General features: G+C 41.7%; 1 protein-coding gene across 1 annotated transcript in view; it reads left to right on the top strand.

Moving 5' to 3' along the window:
* The window catches only part of LOC124798039 (secretin receptor-like), a 182,582-nt gene that overhangs the window by 147,709 nt on the left and 9,970 nt on the right, over window positions 1-24,903 (top strand). The window contains exons 9-12 of the mRNA XM_047261298.1: window positions 9,152-9,282; window positions 11,558-11,643; window positions 11,729-11,873; window positions 12,183-12,536. Of these exons, the coding sequence (XP_047117254.1) occupies window positions 9,152-9,282; window positions 11,558-11,643; window positions 11,729-11,873; window positions 12,183-12,536 (716 nt within the window). The remainder of the gene's footprint in view (window positions 1-9,151; window positions 9,283-11,557; window positions 11,644-11,728; window positions 11,874-12,182; window positions 12,537-24,903) is intronic.

Raw genomic sequence — 24,903 nt, forward strand, 5'->3', positions numbered from 1 at the left:
CGTCCACAGCGACCGGCTTTCCGGATTGGGAAGGAGCGCTTGGTCCCCGGCACTAATCATCCCACGGACGTGTGTCGAGGTCCGGTGAACGGTGAGCCGGCCGGTCTGTGGATGGTTATTAGGCGGTTTTCCATCTGCCTCGGCGAATGCAGGCTGGTTCCCCTTATTCCACCTCAGCTACACTGTGTCGGCTATTGCTGCGCAAACAAGTTCTTCACGTACGCTTACACCTCCATTACTTAACCACGCAAACATAGGGGTTACACTCGTCTAGTGTGTGACCTTCCCTAGGGGGGGGGGGGGGAGGGGTGTTCAGCGGGAGCCGAACCGCACAATAACCCTAAAAGAGTGGTTCGGTGTGGGGAGGCGGAGGGGTGAAGTGGACTGTGGTAGTCGTCGTGGGGTTATGGACTACTGTGGCTGCGGCGGGGACGGAGCCTCTCCGTCGTTACTAGGCCCCCGGTTGACATACAATACAATAAAATAACAGATTTCGAAAGCGGGCTGCTGTCGTTACTCAAGCATGCACATCCCACTCGTGTGTTAACGTTTGCTGCGTCACTAATGGTGCCGATATTAGTATCTGTAATGTAAGATAGAAACCTGTAGAGCTACTCTATTCACTGATATGTGTCTATTTTCTGTATATATTGTAGTTTTCGCGCAGCTGTCTTCTGGATCCCCAAGGTACTGGGTGGCTATAATTCAAGTGCAGCTACTCAGGGAGTTCCAGTGAGGGCTGTAATTATCGTCTGGCAACGCAACTTGGTTTATATGCCATTGCGTTAATGCGGAACCAATTCACGTTGTAAAGAATTAGTTCCAATTTTGACCGCCAGTTGCAATTCTAGCGCTGTGAATGCAAGAAATATTTCCATATGTAATGCTTCTGGAACGTGCCATGAGCAGAAAAGGTTAAACAAACGATAAAGGCAAAATTTTGATTTTATTACCAACCGTTGCTAACACAGCTTGTTCAACAGGAGCACCAGAGACATCGACGAGAAATTGCATTCGAAAAACTGCGTGATCAACAGTTGCTCATAGCATTTCCTGTTGAATCTGAGTAACGTCTTCCTATATACTGATCTAAAGATCAGGTAGAGACCGAACGAGTCCCTGATAAACGCATTGTTTTACATACCCCCAGAGCCAAACCTCACAATGATTCAGATCAGGCGGTCTTCCAGACCATGCATCTGAAAAACTTCTGGAGATAACCCGGTCATGGAAGATTACAATATGGAGATGTTTCACCTGGTCGTGGAAAGCAGGAACCACGTGCTGTACAAGGAGGCCTTAAAAATGTACTCGCCTCAAGATACACGAGACAGGCCCTCTGCGCCCTTGTGAAGCAGGAATCACACGTTGTACAAGGAGGTCTCGATGAAGAACAGACTTCACTGTACACCTAGCAGACATTCTGGGTGTATTCTCTTCAAAGACAAACGGACCGAATATAACGGTGCTTGTGGATCCACACTACACAGTCACCACCACGGCGAGTGCAATGGCTCGTCGTGCACAACATACGGTTTAACAGTAGGCTAAATTCAGCAATTCTCTGCGTTCACTGTACCCTGTAGCGGACACAGAACATTGCCCGGCAACATGTCATCAACTTCGATCCGCACCAGAAATCGAAAACAAATTCAGAACGCTGCTGCGAGTCATGAAGTCTGGTTATTGTATGGATGTTGTTGTGATCTTCAGTCTAGAGACTGGTTTGATGCAGTCCTCCATGCTGTTCTATCCTGCACAAGCTTCTTCATCTCCAAGTAACTACTGCAAGCTACATCATTCTGAATCTGCTTAGTGCATTCATCTCTTGGTCTCTCTCTATGGTTTTTACCCTCCACGCTACCCTCCAGTGCTTAATTTCTGATCACTTGATGACTCAGAACTTGTCCTACCAACCGATCCCTTCTTCTAGTCAAGTTGTGCCACAAATTCCTCTTCTCCCCAATTCTATTCAGTACCTCTTCATTAGTTACGTGATCTACCCATCTAATCTTTAGCTTCTTCTGTAGCACCAAATTTCAAAAGCTTCTATTTTCTTGTTGTCTAAACAGTTTATCGACCATGTCTGATTTCCATACATGGCTACACTCCATACAAATATTTTCAGAAATGACTTTCTGACACTTAAATCTATACTCGATGTTAACAAATTTCTCTTCTTCCGAAACGCTTTTCTTGCCATTGCTAGTCTACACTTTATATCCTCTCTACTTCGACCATCATCAGTTATTTTGCTCCCCACATAGCATAACTCATCTATTATTTTAAGTGTCTCATTTCCTCATTTAATTCCCTCAGCATCACCCGATTTAATTCAACTGCATTCCATTATCTACGTTTGGCTTCTGTTGATGTTCATCTCATATCCTCCTTTCAAGACACCTTCAATTCCGTTCAAATGTTCTTACAGGTTCTTTGCTGCCTCTAACAGAATTACAATGTCGTCGGCAAACGGGAAAGTTTTTATTTCTTCTCCATGGATTTTAATACCTACTCCAAATTTTACTTTTGTTTCCTTTACTGCTTGCTCAATATACCGATTGAATAACATCGGGGACAGGCTACAACCCTGTCTCGATCCTTTCCCAATCACTGTACCCCTTTCACGCCCGTCAACTCTTATAACGGCCTTCTGGTTTCTGTACAAATTGTAAAAAATAGCTTTTCGCTAACTGTATTTGACCCCTGCCAGATTGTATTTGACTTTCAGAATTTGGAAGCGTGTATTCCAGTCAGCACTGTCAAAAGCCTGCTCTAAATCTACAAATGCTAAAAACGTAGGTTTGCCTTTCCTTAATCTAAGTTGTAAGATACGTCGTAGGGTCAGTATTGCCTCACGTGTTCCAACATTTCTGCGGAATCCAAACTGACCCTCCCTGAGGTCGGCTTCTACCACTTTTTTCATTAAACTGTAAGCAATTCGAGTCAGTATTTTGCAGCCGTGCCTCATTAAACTGATAGTTCGATAATTTTCACACCTGCCAACACTTGCTTTCTTTGGGAATGGAATTGTTATATTATTCTTGAAGTCTGAGGTTATTTCGCCTGTCTCATAGATCTTGCTGACAATATTGCAGAGTTTTGTCATGGCTGGCTCTCCCAAGGCTATCACTAGTTCTAACGGAATCTTGTCCACTCCCAGTGCCTTGTTTCGACTAAGGTCTTTCAGTGCTCTGTCAGATTCTTCACGCAGTATCATATCCCCCATTTGATCTTCGTCTACATCTTCCATTTGAATATCTTTCTTAAGTACATTGCCCTTGTATTGGCCCGCTATATACTAATTCCACCTTTCTGCTTAGAACTGGTTTTCCATCTGAGCTCTTGGTATTTACGCAAGTGGATCTCATTTCTCCAAAGATCTCTTTAATTTTCCTGTAGGCAGTATCTATCTTACCCCTAGTGATATATGCCTCTACATTCTTACATTTTTCCTCTAGCCATACCTGCATAGCTATTTTGCACTTGCTGTCCTTCTCATTTTTGTGACATTTAAATTTCTTTTTGCGTACTTCATTTACTGCATTTTTATATTTGTTCCTTTCATCAGTTAAGTTCAGTATCTCTTCTGTTATCCAAGGATTTCTAGCAGCCCTCGTCTACCAGCCCTTGATCCTCTGCTGCCCTTACTGTTTCATCTCTCAAAGGTACACATTCTTCTTCTACTGTATATTTCCCCCCGTTCTTGTCAGTCTTTCCCTAATGCTCTCTCTGACACTCTCTACAGCCTCTGGCTCTTTCAGTTAATCCAGGTCCCATCTCCTTATATTCCCACCTTTTCGCAGTTTCTTCAGTTTTAATCTATAGTTCATAACCAATAGTTTGTAGTCAGTGTACATATATGCCCCTGGAAATGTATTACAATTTAAAACTTGGTTCCTAAATCTCTATCTTGCTATTATATAATCTATGTGAAACCTTCCAGTGTCTCCAGGCCTCTTCTACCTATACAATTTTTTTACATGATTCTTGAACTAAGTGTTAGCTATGATTAAGTTATGCTCTGTTCATAATTCTACCAGGCGGCTTCCTCTTTCATTTCTTACCCCCAATCCATAATCTTTCTCTTCCTTTTCCTACTATCTAATTCCATTCTCCCATGACTACTAAATTTTCGTTCTTTATCTCATCATACATTTCTTCAACCTCTTCGCCGTCTGCGGATCTAGTTGACATATAATGTTGTACTGCTGTGGTAGGTGTTGGCTTCGTGTCTATCTTGGCTACAATAACGCGTTCGTTGTAGCTTACCCGCTGTTCGTAGTAGCTTACCCGCGCTCCTATTTTACTTTTTTATTCGTTGCTAAACCTATTCCTGCATTACCCGTATTTGATTTTGTATATAGAACTGTGGATTCACCTGACCAGAAGTATTGTTCCTCCTGCCACCAAACTTCACTAATTCCCATCATATCTAACTTTAATCTATCCATTTCCCTTTTTAAATTTTCAAACCTACCCACCCGATTAAGGGATCTGACATTCCACGCTCCTATCCGTAGAACGCCGGTTTTCTTTCTCCTGATAACAACGTCCTCCTAAGTAGTCCACGCCCGGAGATCCGAATAGGGGACTATTTTACCTCCGGAATATTTAATCCAAGAGGACGCCATCGTGATTCAACCAGACTATAAAGCTGTATGCTCTCGGAAAGAGTTACGGCTGTAGTTTCCCCTTGCTTTCAACCGTCCACAGTACCAGCAGAGCAAGGCCGTTTTGGTTAGTGTTACAAGGCCAGATCAGTCAATCATCCAGACTGTTGCCCCTCCAACTACAGAAAAGGCTGCCGCCCCTATTCAGGAACCACATGCTCGTCTGGCCTCTCAACAGATACCCTTCCGTTGTGGTTGCACCTACGGTACAGCTATCTGTATCGTTGAGGCACGCACGCCTCCCCACCAACGGCAAGGTCCATGGTTGATGGATACCAGTGTAAAATATACTACAAAATTTTTCTGTACTTCTGATCATGGGTCGGAGAATTCTCGTGACACTCCACGAACACCGACAGTACCCCCGGCACGTGATGCATGGTCAGTTACAGAAGCAGCATCCTCGTCAATAGCTTCCTCCGGAATAGGACGTCAACCTCTTCCAAGTGACATACAGAAGGTCATCTATTTATTAAAATTTCATGTCTCTCTTATCAATAGCCATGCTCTCGATTCACTTTGTTGCTTGTCAAATGACAGCGTGAATGTTATACGAGCATATAATATACAGCGGAAGATTTGCACCTCTTGGCCAAAATTGGAACTAAATTTTTTCCAATGTAAATAGGTTTCACATTGATGAATTAGCATATCTACGAAGCTTCTCTTCCATACGATGCGTGCAGCCCGTACTGGACCTCTGTCAGTAATTTAAAGCCACCCAGTACTAACGAATAGCCCTGTATTACCTCCAAATGCCTGGGTCAGTAGTGCGCCGGATTTTGCCAGCAGCCATTCGCCTGTCGTCAGATCTGCCGTACGTCGTCGCCTGTTCCGCTTTAGCGGGAATGCCTCCGACATCCACGTCAACTGATAATGCGGGACGTTCAACACTTTGTCGCCTACTCGGGGTTTCACTGTAGATGCCCACTGCAGTAGCATGTGAATGACCGCCGTTTCCAAGTACCGGGCCATTGCCTTTTGAGTCGCTAATATCAGTGGATTTCCCTCTTTGCGCTCCCAGTCGCAGCTAGAACGATTCGTATATAAAAATGCTAGGAGCCATTCAGTCTCGCTTTGGACAATGGTCACAGTAGTTTTGACTCATCAGTGACTCCCTGAATCCATTGCAACGAATAATTCTTTCAAAGAGGGTTTACAATTTCCTTCTGTATGCAACATGATACATCACAGAACGAGGTGGTGCAGAGGTAAGACACTGGACAAGCCTTCTGTGGTTTCGTTACATCGAGTAAGGCAAATGACGGAATGGTTCCTTTAAAACGAACGTGGTCGATTTTCCCAATCCGGACACTACGCCAGCTACAACGAGGTCGTCTTTGAAGGGGCTTTGAGCCCTAAACTTGCTTGCACCTTTCCTTCTAGTGCATAGCCATTGTTCATTAAATGTATTCGCAGATGTGAATATGAACCACCTCCGTCTGCATAAACATCCAGAGGTATAATGGAATCATAACAATGAAAATTTATGGTGCACTGGAACTCGGACCGGATTTCCTACTTTACGCCAGCGCTCCCTTTAATCGTTCGGCTATCCGAGCACGACTCACGGATATGTCCAATCTTCCATACGTCGTCGTCCATGTGTCATATCTGCACTCGTACATCTCATTGATACTACTCCCATACAGAGGAGACATTTTATTTATAAGTCGCAAGTCCGGTATTTGTCGGTAAACATGAAATTGCAGTGCCTGTGTTGTCAAGAAGTGCGCTATAGTGTCCCTTCGGACATAAGCTATATTGGGCGAAATAAATACGCCGTAACCAAAGGGTTCTTCCCGAAACAAACCATTAACTACCTTACACCATTCAGACCCACCTATTCCCAGAGTTGCTTGGATTTTGTTTCCGACCTTAACAGAAGCGAACCATTCAACAATTAACTCTTAGTTACGCGCACTGAATGCGCAACCAACTCTCCTCTCCTCGCCTGCCCCCACCTACATAGCTTTACTGCCCTTTTGTCTTCTTTTGGCACAGAGTCACAAGCGTTACTATACAGTCGCGTTCGAATATAACGTGAAAAAATAGCGCTGAATGTGAAAATCTCTACTGAGGTTGGTAAAGGTAAACAATAAGAGGCGAAGCTCGACCTCCACAGTAAAAGCTTCAGGGAATTAAATGAGTAATATTCTTGTCTCAGGAACGGGGCGTTCAGTATTGTTTCTGTAAGTGTCCCTCTACGTTGCAGAAATAGACTATAACCTCCGGTGGAAAGGGAAAAACAATGAACCGAAGTTGAACATGCCTTAGAGTAAAAAATACCTGAAAAAAATAACATCTCGTCGGCGGTATCTTGTGCTATTGCTTCATTGCCATGTCTGAAAACTTCAGAAAACAACGGAGCTCCCAAGTAACGCTACATAAAAAAGTGCTTTTTCCATTTCCCACCTGCTCACAAATTGATTCACAAACTGAATTCCAACACGTGTCGCCTACCGGAAATCTGTCTACGGCATCAAAAGATTCAGTTAACAGAAACAACAGATGCGATTATATCTCATTCCACAGATGCCTCAGATTTTTCATACTTGGTTGAAGATATGAGTTGAGTGTTTTCTCCAAGTGATAGTGCTAAAAAGATTGCATAGATGAAAGAATCCAGATTCTCAACTGTACATTGGAATAACGACTGTTAAATGCACAGGGAAAATGCTAAACGTGGAGACAGAAGTTTGCCAACACAGCAGTCTGATAACTGTTGTGTGATGTTCGCAACTTCAGTTTTATCAGGCTTTAGAGCAATAATTTTGATTTTTTTTTCGGTACAGCTGCTTTTCAGAGGTATGGAATGGGGTTAACAGAATGAAGTCGAATTAAAATTAAAGCGATAACAGCACTCGGTCACAAAAAAGAAGTCTTTTGACCTAGGTTTCGACACTACTAAGTATGTCTTCATCAGATGTAAAATTCTCGATCCGGCATGTCACCTATAAAATAAATATTAAGCGATAAAGCTTTAGTCACAATTTTTTTAAAAAAGGAATACATAGAACGCAAGCCACTGTGGGCTGCTCACATGTGTCGAGCTACAGGGAGCATCAGACTCACATGCCAGTTGAATGTTTTCCTTCTGATGAAGGCACTCTTGGTAGTGACGAAACCTAGGTCAAAAGACTTCTTTTTAGCGACCGAGGGCAGTTATTGCTTTAATTTTACATTGTAAACGGTCGCTGACCACGCAGCCATGTTCAAAATTTCAAGAATGAAGTCGTTACTTTAAAAACCGGTATGTATTTCAGTATCTAACTAAATACAAACATTTCACTGTTAGTCGTATTCGTTGCTATTTTCACTATCACGCGGTTCCCATATCTTCAACCGATTGTGAAATATCTGAGTTTTTCAACTTTAATGAAACGCTCTGCGTGTTAAGCTAAAACAGCATATCGATTTAACTCTAGCCCTAGGACTGTCCAGTGGTAGTAGAGTTCTCATACTGAGAAAATAGCTCAAGGACCCGTGAAAGATTTCTAAAATCTTAATGCACTGAAAAATTTACAAACACAGTACAGAGCCCTCAGAAAGCCACATGTTACGTTCAGTTTTCCCTCCAGTTCTACAACATGAACTCATCATGGGGGCGAAGTTGATCCCCTTAAAATTCCACATTAAATTATTTAGACTCAATCACAGCTGTGCATGAACAACAAATCTCTTCAGCTGCAGCACAATGGGATGGGAGCAACACAGTAGCAGTCATGTCAAAGTAGCGAAGTGACTGCCTTCGAGCTACTACAATCTTTTCCTTATCAGATCGAAGGCCAGAACACTTACAATTATTTTTTATCCTCTCCTGTTCACTGTGCTCTCCGATTTCCCATCAGTTTGATAAGAATAGAGCTATTCAGCGTTAATCTACTAAAGCGATCATATTTTAAGTTCCTCTGCTCATAGGGAAGTCTTATTTAGGCTGCAACATTCTGAGAGTCGAGATGTTTCCCTTTGATTGTTTTAATCGTAGCATTGGTGTCCCTGTAATCAGTTGCCGTAGTCTGACAATGGCTTTGACAACCATGAGTTGTCGCACAGCGGTGCGAAATGTAGCCTAGTATTTGTACTTTGCGACTGCAGCTTGCAGCAATCTAGTACTTTCTAGTTCTCTATGCCTCGCATTGGAATCAGGACGGATGTACCACAAGGCTTTCCCGCTGCTAATGGCGCTCGTTTTGTTATAGAGTACAGAATGTTTAGAAACTAAATCAATTACACAAACAGAATCTCTATTTTCAAGACGACTGTAATAGTAGCGTACCAACCAGAAGAAGTAATTATACAAGGAAAACTTGAAAACGGAGTATTCAACACACAAACAATACATAGAGTTTAAAAAGTGTTCAGAAGAATGATGTAAAAGCAATAAAAATATGGTACACTTCCAATAACGTTTTTTTATGTGTGTACTGCCTGAAATAAATGTCCCTAATCACATTTCATCATTATTCTGTTTCTAGGGCTGCCTATATTGTTTGTTGTACCATGGATTTTATGCCGCATATTTTTAGAAGATGACCTATGCTGGACTATGAATACAAATAAATATGTGTATGCAGTTATATTTGTTCCTGTCGCAGTTTCCAATTTAGTGAGTTTTCAGATGTACTCGACTCATAGCTTTATATAATGATAGTATTAACATCAATTATAACTTAGAGAAGATTTATATTTTCACAAATAACGCGTAGAATGACGTTAGAACCACACATTGTTTTTCGTTATCATCAACATAACTTTGAGTAGAGCATTTAATTGAAACGTATTAAGGAGGTGTTATGTTTTATGATATATACACTGCCTGACAAGAAACAGTGAAGTCCACAGAAGACAATAGTCTGATGTCGATGTAACTGTACACGTGCTCACCATTGGCGATTATGTAAGTGATTAGAGTTGCAATTTTCTGTAACAGGTAGAACGCCTGACAGCATTAGTAGTATATATACTAACCAGCCAGAACATTGTGACCACCTGTCTAGTAGCCGGTATTTCCAACTTTGGCACGGATAACAGTGGCCATGCGTCGTGGTATAGAATCAGTAAGGTCTTGGTAGGTCGCTGGAGGATTTGGTACCACATCTGCACTAGTAAGTCGCCTGACTCCCTTAAATTCCGTGGCCTGGAGGATGGGGTGGGGAGGGTGGGGGGAGCTGGTGGCGATGAGGTCTGACGCTATCTGGAATTACACCCTGGATGTGTTCGATCGGTTGCAGATCTGGCGAGTTGCGGAACCAGCACATCAATTGGAACTCATTACTGTCTTCCTCGAACCACTATACCATACTCTTGGCCATGTGTCATGACGCATTATCTTGTTGAAAAATGTCGCTGTCGTTAGGAAACATGATTGTCACAGAGGCATGTACGTGATCTGCAACCAGTATACGACGGTCCTTGAATGACTTGGTGCCTTGCACGAGCTGCAGGTAAATGTTCCCTAGAGCATAATGGAGCCACCGCCAGCAAGTCTCTGTCCGCATTACATGTGTCAAGGAGCTGATCCCCTGGAAGACGACGGATTCGCGTCCTCCCATCGGCATGATGAAGAAGGTATCGGGATTCATTGGACCATGCAACGCTTTGGCACTGCGCCAACGTCCAGCACCGATGGTCATGTGCCAGTTTCAGTCATAGTTGCCGATGTCGTAGTGTTAACATTGGCAACATGTTCGGGTTGTCGGCTGCGGTGGCCCATCTTTAGCAGTGTTTAGTGCACTGTGTTTTCAGACGCACTTGTACTCTGCCCAGTTTTTAAGTCTGATGTTAGTTCCTCCACAGTTCGCCGCCTGTCCTGTTTTATCAATCTGCCCAGCCTACGGTGTCTGACATCTGTAATGAGGAGTGGCCTCTCTGCCTTACAACGTGTGGACGTGGTTTCATTTTGGTTCCGCCACCTTTTGAAGGAACTCACCGTAGCACGCGTTGAACACCAAGAAAGTCATGCAGTTTCCAAAATGCTTGTTCCGAGACTCCAGAATATCACAATCTGCCCTTGGTCTAATGCCGACAGATAGCATGCCGTCCCAATTCTACACACGGAGAGAAAACTCACTGATACTACGTGCACTATGAATGTGTCTGCCTAGCAGACTGGCAGACACTCCTCGCTAGGTTACTCTGCTATCACCTGGGAAGATTCATGGTTGGTCAGTGGACGTAACGTTCTGGCTGATCAGCATATAAGGGACATGAACAGCCCCACATGCTGAGTGACGACAGTGAAGGACACGGAGATGTCGTGTATTTGTGTTATCAGCACATGACTGAGTCAATTGTCCACATATGGCATGTGTCTGTATTAATCACCAGCATGATACTGAGTTACTCTCATGGCCAGCAAGATTCCTGAACCTGTGCCCAATAGAAAATGAGGGACTAGCTCAGATGTCAACTACATCCAATCCAGTGTCCAGGATATCAAGTATCAGTTACATCAGTTGCGAGCCCACTTGCCTGAGGAGAGGATGCAACGGCATAAAGAAGCCATTTCCAATCAAATCATTGCATTCATCCAGGCCATAGGAATTGCACCGTCAAACTCTGTGTGAAACTGACTATATTTGCAATCACTGTCATAACATCACTTATCCACTCAACCCATGAAGTTTCGTTTCGTTTCCTCCTCTCTTTGTGGGTGCTTCACTTATTTGTCAGGCAGTGTATTTTTAGTGTAATAAATTGGTTATTTAAAAACATATGACACGACATCGTTAATTTGATCTCAGGTATAATTTGCTGTAAATAAACATCAAATTTTAGTTTAACAATTAGAATGAAATTCAAATATGCTTAATACATAATTATTTTGGTTCATCATAAATGGAAAACTTCTGACCAGTCAATTATTTGTTTTTTTTCTGCAGATATGTTTCATATTATTTGTAAATCTGGTGCGTGTTATTTTCACAAAATTGCGTTCATCTGTAAGTGAAGAAACGAAAATCTACAGGTAAATATTAATGTCTTTCAAATAAATTACTTCCATATCAATAATATCATGGCAGATATTAATGTGACTCGTTTTGTTTTACTAGACGTCTGGCAAAGTCGACTCTCATACTTATCCCATTATTTGGTGTACACTATGTATTGTTTGTGGGTTTTCACTGGCCTTCAGAAACTGGAAGCACAGAGGAAATGACTGCCCTTTTCATAGATCAACTATTTACATCCTTCCAGGTACTGAGAGAAAATATTTCATCTTATAATCCGACAAAATATTCAAAATAAATGACAACAAAAGACTTAAAAACTTAAATTATGTCTTATGAAAACAATAAAGTAATTATTTAATTTTAGATGATATGATTTACGATCTTCTAATCATATGTTCCCATGGAACAAGCTCCTAAAAACCGATATTTTTCTCTACTGTTAACCTTCTGATATCTACTGGAACTTACGAAAAATAGATTTCACGTGGCAATGGAGGGCAGGTTTGATGTTTCATATTAGAATACCGCTAACCAAGAACTGTTCTACTTTCAGGGTTTCTTCGTGGCGCTACTGTATTGCTTCATGAATGCAGAAGTGAGGACAGAGTTAAACAAGACCTGGTCTTGGTGGCCACGGAGAAGGAACAAGAGTACCAGCGACGGTATGGCCAATGGCACACTAGGCAGTAGCCGCTTCTTCTCCACTAGTCAGCACAGGCCATCCTGCTACTCGAGTACCTCTTGTACTTCCCTCAGCTTGGCCGTCAACTCTAGCTGGGCGACCAGTCGCGGACGGGAGCGTGTCCGTGGGCTGAGCCACGCGGGCCACCATGGCTCGGTGCATGGCTTCCTAGCAGAGTCCGCCAGCCCTTGTTTCGAACACGTGGCAGTCAGCTATCACCCCAGTGTACGTTCCGCTTGACCTGTGCACAAATTCTGCACGGTTTATCTAGTAGTGGCTAGAAATTTTGTAAATATTTTGTAGTTCCTACCTATCTGAGACTCGTAGGAAAAGTGTATTATAGCAATTCCTCAGAGCGAGATGTATTGTTAAATTACATTAAGCACATGGATGCCCTTGTCCTGCTCCCACCCCCACCCTCCACAAACACACACACACACACACACACACACACACACACACATCATACACACACACACGCAAGAACAAGCATTCGCACACTCAGTGGGCTATTAAATTAGACACACAAGTCTAACAGGTAGTACCATGACTAACACACATATGGCCGCAGCAGCGCAGGGGACACTGAAAGCAATACGCGTCGGAGAGGTGTCAAAGATACGGAAGAGGGCTGGGGGGGGGGGGGGGGGCGGTGCAGCAAATTTTAATCAGAAGTGCTCCAGATGTGCTCACTACCATTGAACTCAGGTTGTTGTTGTTGTTGTGGTCGTCAGTCCAAAGACTGGCTTGGTGCAGCAGTCCATCGTACTCTATCCTATGCAAGCCTCTTCATCTCCGAGTAATTACTGCAAACTACATCCTTCTGAATCTGCTTACTGTATTCATCTCTTCGTCTCCCTCTACGATTTTCACCACACACTCTTCACTCCAGTACTAAATTGGTGATCTCATGATGGCTCAGAATCTGTCCTACCAACAGTATCCTTCTTCTACTCACGTTGTAGCACAAATTTCTCTTCTCCCCAATCATTTTTAGTACCTCCTCATTAGTTATGTGATCTATCCATCTAATCTACAACATTCTTCTGCAGAATGACATTTCAAAAGCTTCTATTCTCTTCTTGTGTAAACTGTTTATCGTCCATGTTTCAATTCCATACATGGCTACATTCCATACAAATACTTTCAGTAAGGACTTCCTGACACTTAAATCTATACTCGATGTTAACATATTTCTCTTCTTCAGAAACGCTTTTCTTGCCATTGCCAGTCTACGTTTTATATCCTCCTTACTTTGACCATCATCAGCTGTTTTGCTTCCCAAATAGCAACACTCATCTACAACTTTGTGTCTCATTTTCTAATCTAAGTCCCTCAGCATCAACTCACTTAATTCGACTACATTCCATTATCCTTTTTCTGCTTTTGTTGGCGTTCTTCTTATATCCTCTTTTCAAGACACTGTCCATTCCGTTCAAGCGATTTTTCAAGTCCTTTGCTGTCGTTGTCAGAATTACAATGTCATCGGAAAACCTCAAAGATTTCTTTCCTTCTACCTGGGCTTAAATTTTACTCCAAATTTTTCATTGGTTTCCTTACTGCTCCCTCATTATACAGATTGAATGACGTGGGGATAGGCTACATCACTGTCTCACTCCCTTCTCAGCCAATGCTACCCTTTCATGCCCTTCGACTCATATGACCGCCATCTGGTTTCTGTACAAATTTTGAATAGCCTTTCGCTCCCCTACCACCTTTAGGATCGAAAGAAAGTATTCCAGCCGGCCGCGGTGGTCTAGCGGTTCTAGGCGCTCAGTCCGGAACCGCGCGACTGCTACGGTCGCAGGTTCGAATCCTGCCTCGGGCATGGATGTGTGTGATGTTCTTAGGTTAGTTAGGTTTAAGTAGTTCTAAGTTTTAGGGGACTGATGACCACATATGTTAAGTCCCATAGTGCTCAGAGCCAAAGTATTCCAGTCAACATGGTCATAAGCTTCCTCTAAGTCTACAAATGACATAAACGTAGGTTTGCCCCTTCTAACCTATCTTCTAAGATAAGTTGTAGGGACAGTATTGCTTCGTATGTTCCTACATTTCTCCGGAATCCGAACTGGCCTACCCAAGGTCGGCTGCTACCAGTTTTCCAATCGTCTGTAAAGGATTCGTGTTAGTATTCTGAAACAATGACTTATTAAACTGATAAATCGGTAATTTTAACATCTGTCAGCACCTGCTTTCTTTAGAATTTGTATTATCATGTTCTTCTTAAAGTCCGAAGATATTTGGCCTTTTCATAAAGCTTGTTCACCAGATGTAGGATTTTAGTCCTATCGCAAGGAATCAGTTGCTCTAACGCAATATTGTCTACTCCCGGAGCTTGTTTCGACTTCAGTCTTTGTGCTTTGTCAAATTCTTCGCGCTGTATCGTATCTCCTTTCTCATCTTCATCTATGTCCTCTTCAATTTTCATAATATTGCCCTCAGGTTCATGTCCCTTGTATAGATCCTTTATATATCCTTCCACCTTTCTGTTTTCCCTTCTTTTCTAAGGTCTGGTTTTCCATCTGAGCTCTTGATATCCATGCAGGCGATTTTTTTTTCCAAAGTCTCTTTAATTTTCCTACAGGCAGCATCAACGTTACCCCTAGAGATATATGCTTCTACATCCTTACATTTTTTGCTATAGCCATTCCTGCTTAGCACTTTGCACTTCCTGTCAATTTCTTTTTTTTTTAGACCTGCTTCATTTATTGCATTTTTATATTTTCTCCTTTGATTAGATAAAATTAATATGTCTTGTGTTATCCAAGGATCTCTGCTAGCCCTCGTCTTTTTAGCTACTTACGCCTCTGCTGCCTTCATTATTTCATCTCTGGAAGCTACTCATTCATCTTCTACTTGGTTTCTTTTTCCTGTTATTGTCAATCGTTCCCTACCACTCCTTCTGAAACTCTCTACAGCCTCTGGTTCTTTCAGTTTATTCAGGTCTCATCTCCTTAAAATCCTGGCTTTTTGCAGTTTCTTGAGTTCTAATCTGCAGTTCATAACCAACAAATTGAGGTCAGTGTCCACATCTGCCCCTGGAAATGTCTCACAATTTAAACTTAGTTCCGAAATCTGTCTTACCATAAAAAAATCAATCTGAAACCTTCCGGAGTCTCCAGGTCTCTTCTACTTATACAATCCTCTTTCATGAGTCTTAAACCAAGTGTAACCTAGGATTAAATTATGCTCTATGGAAATTTCTACCAGGTGGTTTCCTCTTTCATTCGTTTTTGCCAGTCCATATGCACCTACTACTTTCCCTTCTCTACCTTTACCTACTACCGAATTCCAGTCCCCCATGACTGTTACATTTTAGTCCATCTGAGTAATTTCTTTTATCTCATCATATATTTCCTCAATATTCTCCTCATCCACGGACCTAGATGGCATATAAACTTGTACTGGTGTGGTGGGTGTGGGCTTCGTGTTTATCTTGGCTACAATAATGCGATCACTACTCTACTTACGTTTTTACTCTGCTATTCACTATTCTGTTCATAGTAGCTTACCCGCGTTTCAATTTTTTATTCACTATTAAACCAACTCCTGCATTACCCCTATTCGATTATGTATTTATAAACCTGTATTCATCTGACCAGAACTGCTGTTCATCCTGCGACCGAAATTCACTAATTCCTACTATTACACTGTCCATTACCCTTTTTAAAATTTCTAACCTACCTACCAGATTAAGGAATTTGACCTTTCACGCTCCAATCTGTAGAACGTGAATTTTATTTCTCCTGATAACGATGTACTCCTGAGTAGTCCCCATCCGGAGATCCGAATGAGGGACTATTTTACCTCCGGAATATTTTCCCCAGGAGGCTGCCATCATCATTTAACCATGCAGTAGAGCTACATGCCCTCGGGCAAAAATTACGGCTGTAGTTTCTCCTTGCTTTCAGCCATTCGCAGTACCAGCACAGCAAGGCTGTTTTGGTTGATGTTACAACGTCAGATCAGTCAATCAACCAGACTGTTGCCCCTCCAGCTACTGAAAAGGCTGCTGCCCCTCTTCAGGAACCACATGTTTGTCTGACCTCTCAACAGATACCCCTCCATTGAGTTTGCACTTATGGTAGGCTGTCTGTATCGCCGAGGCCATGTGTTGACCATACATCTTCGATAGCGACAGTCTGAATAGAATGAAAGAAACTATTGCTAATACATACAGATCTTGCATATTGTGGACGAAGACATTACTATGTAATAGCCTCCTTACGTCATTTACCAATGTAGCTGTGTCTGTATTAGGTATAACATTTGATAAAACTGTCAAATCAGCCCCTTTTATTTTAAATTTGACTTTACACTACACCAGAGAGTATGGTGAAACATAGTCAAGTAACATAAAATAAAACTTTGTATTCGTTACGTGCTTGGCGTTGGCCAGGAACACGAAACGTAGTTGTTTAAATAATGCAACAAATTTGTTTCTTTTCATGAATTAGCACATGATCTATTACCACAGGTGTAACGTGTGGAATGGCGTTCGTTTGCAGGAATAGCTGTATACATCCACAAAGAACAGATTGTATTATTCGAATTGTATTAAGTTTTATGACCAATACTTAGTAAAAACCCACAAATCTCGTTATTAAGATCTAAAAACGCAAAATATAAGAAACAGTGTATGCTTTTGGAAAACTAGAGAAGTAAATAGATTCATTTTAGCTTTATTTTATCTGCAGCTTCCATCACTTGACAGAATATATCTTTGAAATAATTCAGTGAGTTATAGTGCTGAGTAGCTTAAAGTGTACATTTGTTTTTTTCTTGCCTTCATTTCTCTGAAAACGAGAGTTGACTAATCTGTGACTGTGTCGCTCTGGGTTGGATATTTCTGGTCCACTTTTGATTTAAAATAAAAATGATGGAGAACATTTCCTTCCCCAACTTATTCTGTCTTACAAACAGTATAATTTAAATCTTTCAAACAATTTGTACTCCTAATTATGAAAACGTGCCTATGTATTCGACGTACCAACCAAAACAACATTGGTAACATATTTTACTTTATTAAATCAACAGTATACAGTACAATAGAATATTTTCTTTTAATATTCACATTTGTGGCCCTCGGTTGGTCGTGGCTAATACAAAATACGTAAATAACATAGTATTCTTTGAAAATTTACGTGGTTACATAGGTTTTCACTGGATTCCATCCCTCTAACTATATAAGCAACGACCGGATGTCGTTTAAGCAAAAAGAAACTGAAGAAACTGACAGCAATTTATTTATTTTGGGTTGTTTTGCTTCATTTCGAAACTGAGTGTTACTGTGAAAATATTAAAAACATCTCGCATTGAAGTCCGCGCTGTGTTTCGAGCTACAGTAAAGCATCGCCAGTCTTGGAGCTCTTGCATTCTTTTAAATATAGCATGCTTTTTAGTTGCTTGCACAACAGTGTTCTGACCTGTTTTATGATCTTCAGGGGATCAGTAACATCTCTTTATAATATATATATATATATATATATATATATATATATATATATATATATATATATATATATTTATATTTATATACAGGTCAGAACACTGTTGTGCAAGCAACGAAAAAGCATGCTGTATTTAAAAGAATGCTAAACTTCAAAAGCTCCAAGACTGGCGATGTTTTACTGTAGCTCGAAACATAGCACGGACTTCAATGCGAGATGCCTTTAATATTTTCACAGTAACGCTCAGTTTCGAAATGAGGCAAAAAAACCCAAAAGATTCTGGTCGTACATAAAATACAGCAGCGTCAAGACACAGTTAGAATCGTCACTGCGCAATAGCGTTGGTAATGTTACCGGTGATACTGCTACCAAAGCAGAGTTACTAAATACGACTATCCAAAATTTCTTCACCAAAAAAGACAAAGTAAACATTACAGAATGCGAACAAGAACAACTGCAAACATGATTAACCTAGAAGCAGATGCATTCAGTGTAGCGAAGAACCTTGAATTACTTAATAAAGGCAAGGCTGTGGATCCAGACTGTACACCTGTTTGATTCCTTTCAGAGTATGCTGACACAGTAGATTCATACGTAGCAATCAGGTACAACCGCCTGCTCGACGAAAGATCCGTAGCAAAAGACTGGAAAGTTGCACACATCGCACTCATACTCAAGAAAGAATGTAGGGGTAATCCGCTGAATTACAAACTATTGCTAACGTCGATGTACAGTAGGATTATGGAACATATACTGTGTTCGAGCATTTTGAATTACCTCCAACAAAACGATTTATTGACAAATAGCCAGCACTGACTCAGAACATATCGTTCTTGTGGAACACAATTGGCTCTTTGTTCACACGAAGTAATGAGTGCTGTTAACGGGGTATCTCAAATTTATTTCATACTTTTAGAGTTTGAGGCTTGTGACACCGTTCCCCAGAAGCGACTTCTAATCAAACTGCGTCCTACGGAGTATCGTCTCAATTGTGCGACTGGAGCTTTTATTTCCTACCAGAAAGCTCACAGTTCGTACTAGAAAGACGGAAAGTCATCCAGTAAAAGAGAAATTATATCTGGCGTTTCCAAAGGATGTGTTTTAGGCCCTTTGCTGTTTATGATCCCTAAAAACCGTTTAGGAGGGAATCTGAGCAGCCCCTTTAGACTGTTTGCGTCGATGCTTTCATTTAGCCTCTCGTAAAGTGATCAGACGATCAAACCGAATTGCATAGTGAATTATAGAAGATAGCTGTTTGGTGAGAAAATGTAATTTACGGATACACGATAAGTCCAACGAACCTAAAGGCTGTTAATTCAACCAAAGACTTAAAAATTTTAGTTACGAGTAACTGAAACTTGAACGATCACATAGATAACGCTACGAAGAAAGCTAACGAAAGACTGCAATTCCTTAGCAGAAATATTACGTGCAACAGGTCTTCTAAAGTGACTGCCTACACTACGCTTGTCAGTCCTCTTTTGGAGTACTTCCGAGCGCTATGACATCCTTACCAAACAGGATCAACGGAGTACGTCGAGAAGGTTCAGTGAAGAGCAGTACGTTTTGTACTATCGAGAAATAGGAAGTGAGTGTCACGGACATGATACAGGATTTAGGATGGACATCATTATAAACTGACGATTTCCTTTACGGTAGTATCCTCTGACTAAATTTCATTCACCAACTTTCTTCTCCAAATGCGAAAAAATTTTGTTGACGTCGACCTATATAGGGAGAAACGACCATCATAATAAAATAAGGAAAGTCCGGGCTCGCACGGAATGATTTAAGTGTTCGTTTACCCACTAGCTTTTCGAGAGTGGAACGGTATAGAAATAGTTTGAAAGTGGTTCGATGAACCCTCTGCCAGGCGCTTAAGTGTGAATAGCAGAGTAAGTGTAACTCGGCTGAGCTAGGTTACGTAGTGTTCAAGGAAACAAATTTTACACATGTGAGAGTCGAGTCTCGTCATATTCATTGACGTGCGCCCCCGGTAGCTGAATGGTTAGCGCGAGAGAATGTCAATCCTAAGGGCCCGGGTCGGGGATTTTCTCCGCTCAGGGACTGGGTGTTGTGTTGTCCTAATCATCATCATTTCATCCCCATCGACGCACAAGTCGCCGAAGTGGCGTCAAATCGAAAGACTTGCACTCGGCAAACGGCCTACACGACATTTATTATTTTACATTCATTGACGACCATCAGCTTCTTCAATTTCCAGCCCCTGGTTGGGTCTACTCGGGACATTGAATACTCCATGCTGTCCTGTCTCACCACGTTCCTCTCTCCAGTCTGTCGCCGTCTTGTCCTCTCTTCTTCCCACGTTCATTCTCTTCTGCCTCCTAGTGTAATTTCATGAAGATTTACTGATACCTCGCCAACTGATATTCTTTTAATACATACTTGGATCCGGATTTGTCTTTTCTATGGTGTATTGCATGTGCGACTCTTCTCCTATTTCTCTCACCGTCTCATTACTTACCTTACCCATTCTACGTTGCTCAACAAAAGTTTGGAATACTGTCGTAAAATGTTGTATACCGTACTACAGGTTTCAATGATCCATGCATTTCAAGCATTATCCAGGTAGAGCCGACATACTGGACACTGTTCACTATTGGGATGCTTTGTGGCGCAACGGCACACGGCGAGCAGTCCAGTATCAACAACAGCTTGATTCAAATTGTGTTCAGCACTGCAATAACATGCCACGTAGAGGCATACAACACTTTGATAGAATCAGGATAGTAGCTTTACTTTCAACAGATCATACACAGCAAGGTGTCGCCGATCGGTTACTCGTCACTCAGAGTGGTGTGTCTAAGGTGTGGAGAAAGTACAGAGAGAGAGAAAATGTGAACGATGGACCTCGCAAATGTCGTCCTCGTATGACAACACCAAAGTATGACCGTTTCCTCCTACTGTCGTATCGTAGGTGCCCAGCGCCAACTGCTACAATTATGGGAAATGGCCAACGCCGACCAACAGGGATTCGTATCTTCAGACCAAACAAACCATTAAAGTGGTCTTCACCCAGAAGGCCAATGAGAAATTTTGCACTTAACAAACGGAACCGACGCAATCTAAGGACCTGGGCTGTTGCACATCCAACATTGGACCATTTTAGAATGGAGTAATGTCATATTTGCTGACGAGACCAGGATTGGTTTGCGACCAGACACTAGATGTGTTAGGGTTTGGAGAAGCGCTAGAGGAGACCAGAAACGCCGATATGTGCAGGTAGTCCATCCATTTCCAGGAGGAAGTGTAATGTTCTGGGCGGCAATAATAATAAGACGGCGGACCCCTCTAACTCCCATCTACGGCATTTGACTGGTCCCCGATACCTCCAAGAGGTCCTACAGATGGTTGTAAGGCCCTAAAGACGTCAGTCGGTGACAATGCAAGATCGCACAGTGCTCTAACAGTGTCTCGGTATCTTCGAAAATACAACGTCAACCGAATGATTTAACCAGAAAAGCACCTAGGCTTGAACTTGAACGCCCTTGAACATGCATGGGACCTGTTGAATGTGGCCACTGCACAGCGTCCGAATCCACCTGACAGCCTTCAGGACCTCACTGAAGCTGCCATTGAGGAGTGGGACCTCATACCCAAAATAAACATGTTGGTCTCATCCAGAGCATGTCACGCAGAGTGGAGGAACTCATCCGTGTACGGGAAGGACACTCACTACTAAAGAGTGATAATCATCATCATGAGACAAACAGTTTCACTGTTTCTGTTTTTAAGATGTTCACTTAGAAGAAAACCTGCTTTGTTTTGTAATAACTTTTTTAACTAATCAAAATCCTACATGTTGTCAGGTGAAATTATGTTTATTTTGTTAAGAAGGTATTGTACAAACCTCAATGGGTGTACTGTAAGAAGTCTTTGTACTAAAAACTATGATATTGAATACTTTTGTAGGGGTGTATAGTTGGCCCTATTCTGATTCCTTTAAATTTCGTCTCACTTGCTAATATCCTGCTCACCTTCCTTACGTTTCCGATACATATGTCTTGTAGTATAAAATGTCCAATATAACTCTTACTTGCTCCAGCCCAGGTTTTTACACTCTTCGGGAATACATGTGCTTGCCTTCCCCTTTCACTAATATCTGTGTCATACCTCAAACTACTACCAGTACGCTGCATCCGTTGCTCCTCTCATCTTATTCATTACATAAGATAAAAGTCAACGAAATAAAGTCAGAACAACATTGTTCTTTCATTCACTATTCCGTCCGCCCGAGCGGAGTGAAACATTGGTTAGTTCACTAGACTCGCATTCGGGAGGACGTCGGTTGAAACCCCGGTTCGTCCATACAGAGGTATGTTTCCGTGATTTCCCTAAATTGCTCCAGGCAAATGCTGGAATGGTTCCTTTGAAAAGGCACGGCCGATTTCGTTCCCCATCCTTGACAGAATCCGTGTTTGTGCTTCGTCCCTAACGATCTCGACGCCGACGGGACGTTAAACCCAATATTCCTTCTTTCTTCTTCCTATCGTCCGGAACTATATGTTGTTAGCATAGACAAGTCATCTGCCACTTTCTGGACAACATAAGGAAACACAAAAATGAGAGTGAATATTACTGCTCGCTCTCTGTGTGCAGACGTCTACCACAACAAGACTTTATTCTTGTTTTAAGCGGCCATTAACGATGTTCTTGCGCCCATGACAACCTCTGTACCCTCTGAGATGAGGTGAGTACAGGCACAGGTTTTCTAGATGTTATGATTAGTCAACGGTTGTCGATGACCAGGTTTGAATTCGCGAGTGATACACCTGTAACTGACTGCTTGGTTGCTCATAGGAACTTCTTTGTAGTGACTTTCTCTGAATCAGTTTAACCACGTACAGCCTTGACAGCGTGCCGCATCAGTAGCCATTGTCAGCACGATGTTAGGAATGGTGCGTCATGCGTCTTGCAGCCACACTCTAGCTGCACTGAAATGCGAGTATTGCCTATGCCGCACTCACCTGTCGGTCAGACAGCCAGTACAGCGTTTGACGACGCCCGTATCACGTTACGCTCCGAATATCATTCACTTTGGAGTCAGCAGTGATCTGTCTTCAAGACTGTCACTACTTCTGATACAATTATTACTCAGTAACACACACTAAACACACTAACACACACACACACACACACACACACACACACACACACACACACACACAAGCACACGCACGCACAGTGAATATAATCTACAGTATATACTCCTAGTAGTTTAATCCTAGAAGCATTTGCCAACTGTAATCTCTATTTTCCATAATTACCGTTTAACTGTAGTTATCTAATCCACAACATTAGAAGTAACTGTAAAAGTGGGTTAATGATATGTAGCAACACAAAAAGTTGGTGGAACTTCTAGTGAAACATTCAGGACACCTATATCTCTAATAAGATTATTGATTACATTGTCTCAATGAAGGATAATGTTTCAGTTACCTCACAGAAAACTATTAGAGAACAATTAGACTTCGATGCATATGGTATCACAACGGCGTATAGAATATTTACTAAATATTATTTCTCCGTGACGTAAGGTTTCTGAAAGCCAACCTTGGCGCTAGTGATCTTGATTAAAAACAGTCTCTGCACAGTGATGAAACTGACAGAATCGTCTTGAAGGAGCACGTTTCAACAACGTTCTTAACGCTTTCGTGACCGGTGTACTGTCCCACAGACTAATTTATTTCCCTCAGTTTACAAGAATATGAAAATCTCACATATATTTCAATTGCTTGGAGCCAACAGACTCATTTTTGCACTTAAATGCTAAACATGTCGCTGAATTGTTTCAGTTGTGCATTTTGTGCCATGTGATTTGGTGGTTTTCTGTAATATCTTTCCTGTTGGCAACAGATAAAGCCAGTAAATGTACTTATTGTCTTTTTTACACTGTTTGCTTGGAATAAACAGATCAGTGGACATATTTGTAGATAAAACTCTTTTAAAATTCGTGTAGTGGTTTTGCCTTATGGCCAGTTTGTGTAGACAGCTTCACTTGTGCCTCCTGTTCATATTTTTGCCTAAATTTTTACATTTATTTATTTTAATCGGTGCTGTAATCTTATTTTATTTCACTTGATTTGATATGAACGGAAAACTCTAAAAATAAAGTTGGTTTTTCTCTTTATGTTTCACCCAGTTGAAGGCTGCCTTGCAAAAGCATGGTGAAAATAAAGTTGGTAACATTTTTGTCCATTATTACACTTCCATATGAGCGAACTGCTTGCTATTACAATGTCCAAAAGGAAATAAGGAAAACGATGCCTCCACTAGAGTGACCTACTGCCAATAGTATATCTTTCTCTCCGCTGGTCGAACGAGTCTGCAGCTCTCATTGCTGCTGTGTACTACAGGTGCAGGACGGGATATAGCTGAAATTGTATCAACACTATTTTTTCTTATGACAAATATTTCAGGTGGTGAACGGTCGTCAAAACTGTAACTCACCTATTACCTAGACTTTTCTTTGAGTAGTGGGAGGTCCTATTGCTTACCTTCAGAAGAAAATTTCAACCTACTGCGTTTGTGGTTGCCCAAGAGGGGAAACGATATTAGATGGTTGACGTTGAATCCTGTTATTGCATCTCTATTCTGTCCGCTGTCCTGCCATTCTGAGACGGGGTCATCCTTGATGATTTGGGTGTAACGGCGAGACCCATGCCGAACTTAGTTGGGAACTGCTGTCTAGGTTAATCAGATAATCACACATCCAATACAAGTTCAGTGTTGTAGTACCTGTCGATACGAAACCGCGTCTTTCTCCGTTCGAAATCGAGTCACTATTATTGGCTTAGAAATGAAATCAATAGGATGTACTAGCAAGCTGAAGGGAAATGGCTGCAAGAAAACTGTGAAGCTATCGAAAAATTAATTGACGTTGGAAGGCGTGCAAGAGGGTTAAAGAAACAAATAATATCAACACATTGTACACGGCACTCCACAGAAAAGAGAGTGGGTGGTTCCGAAAGAATACGCTGAGGACCACTACGGAAAAGTCGACGTGTCTATTAAGTTCATAGATGAAGATACAGGTACGCATCTGTAGGATTATGGGACTATTAGAGTTTAACAGAAACTAGACTGTGAAGCTATGTGACCAAAAACATTGGCTGCAG

The sequence above is a fragment of the Schistocerca piceifrons genome, chromosome 1 (assembly GCF_021461385.2).
Source record: "Schistocerca piceifrons isolate TAMUIC-IGC-003096 chromosome 1, iqSchPice1.1, whole genome shotgun sequence".
Lineage (NCBI taxonomy): Eukaryota > Metazoa > Arthropoda > Insecta > Orthoptera > Acrididae > Schistocerca > Schistocerca piceifrons.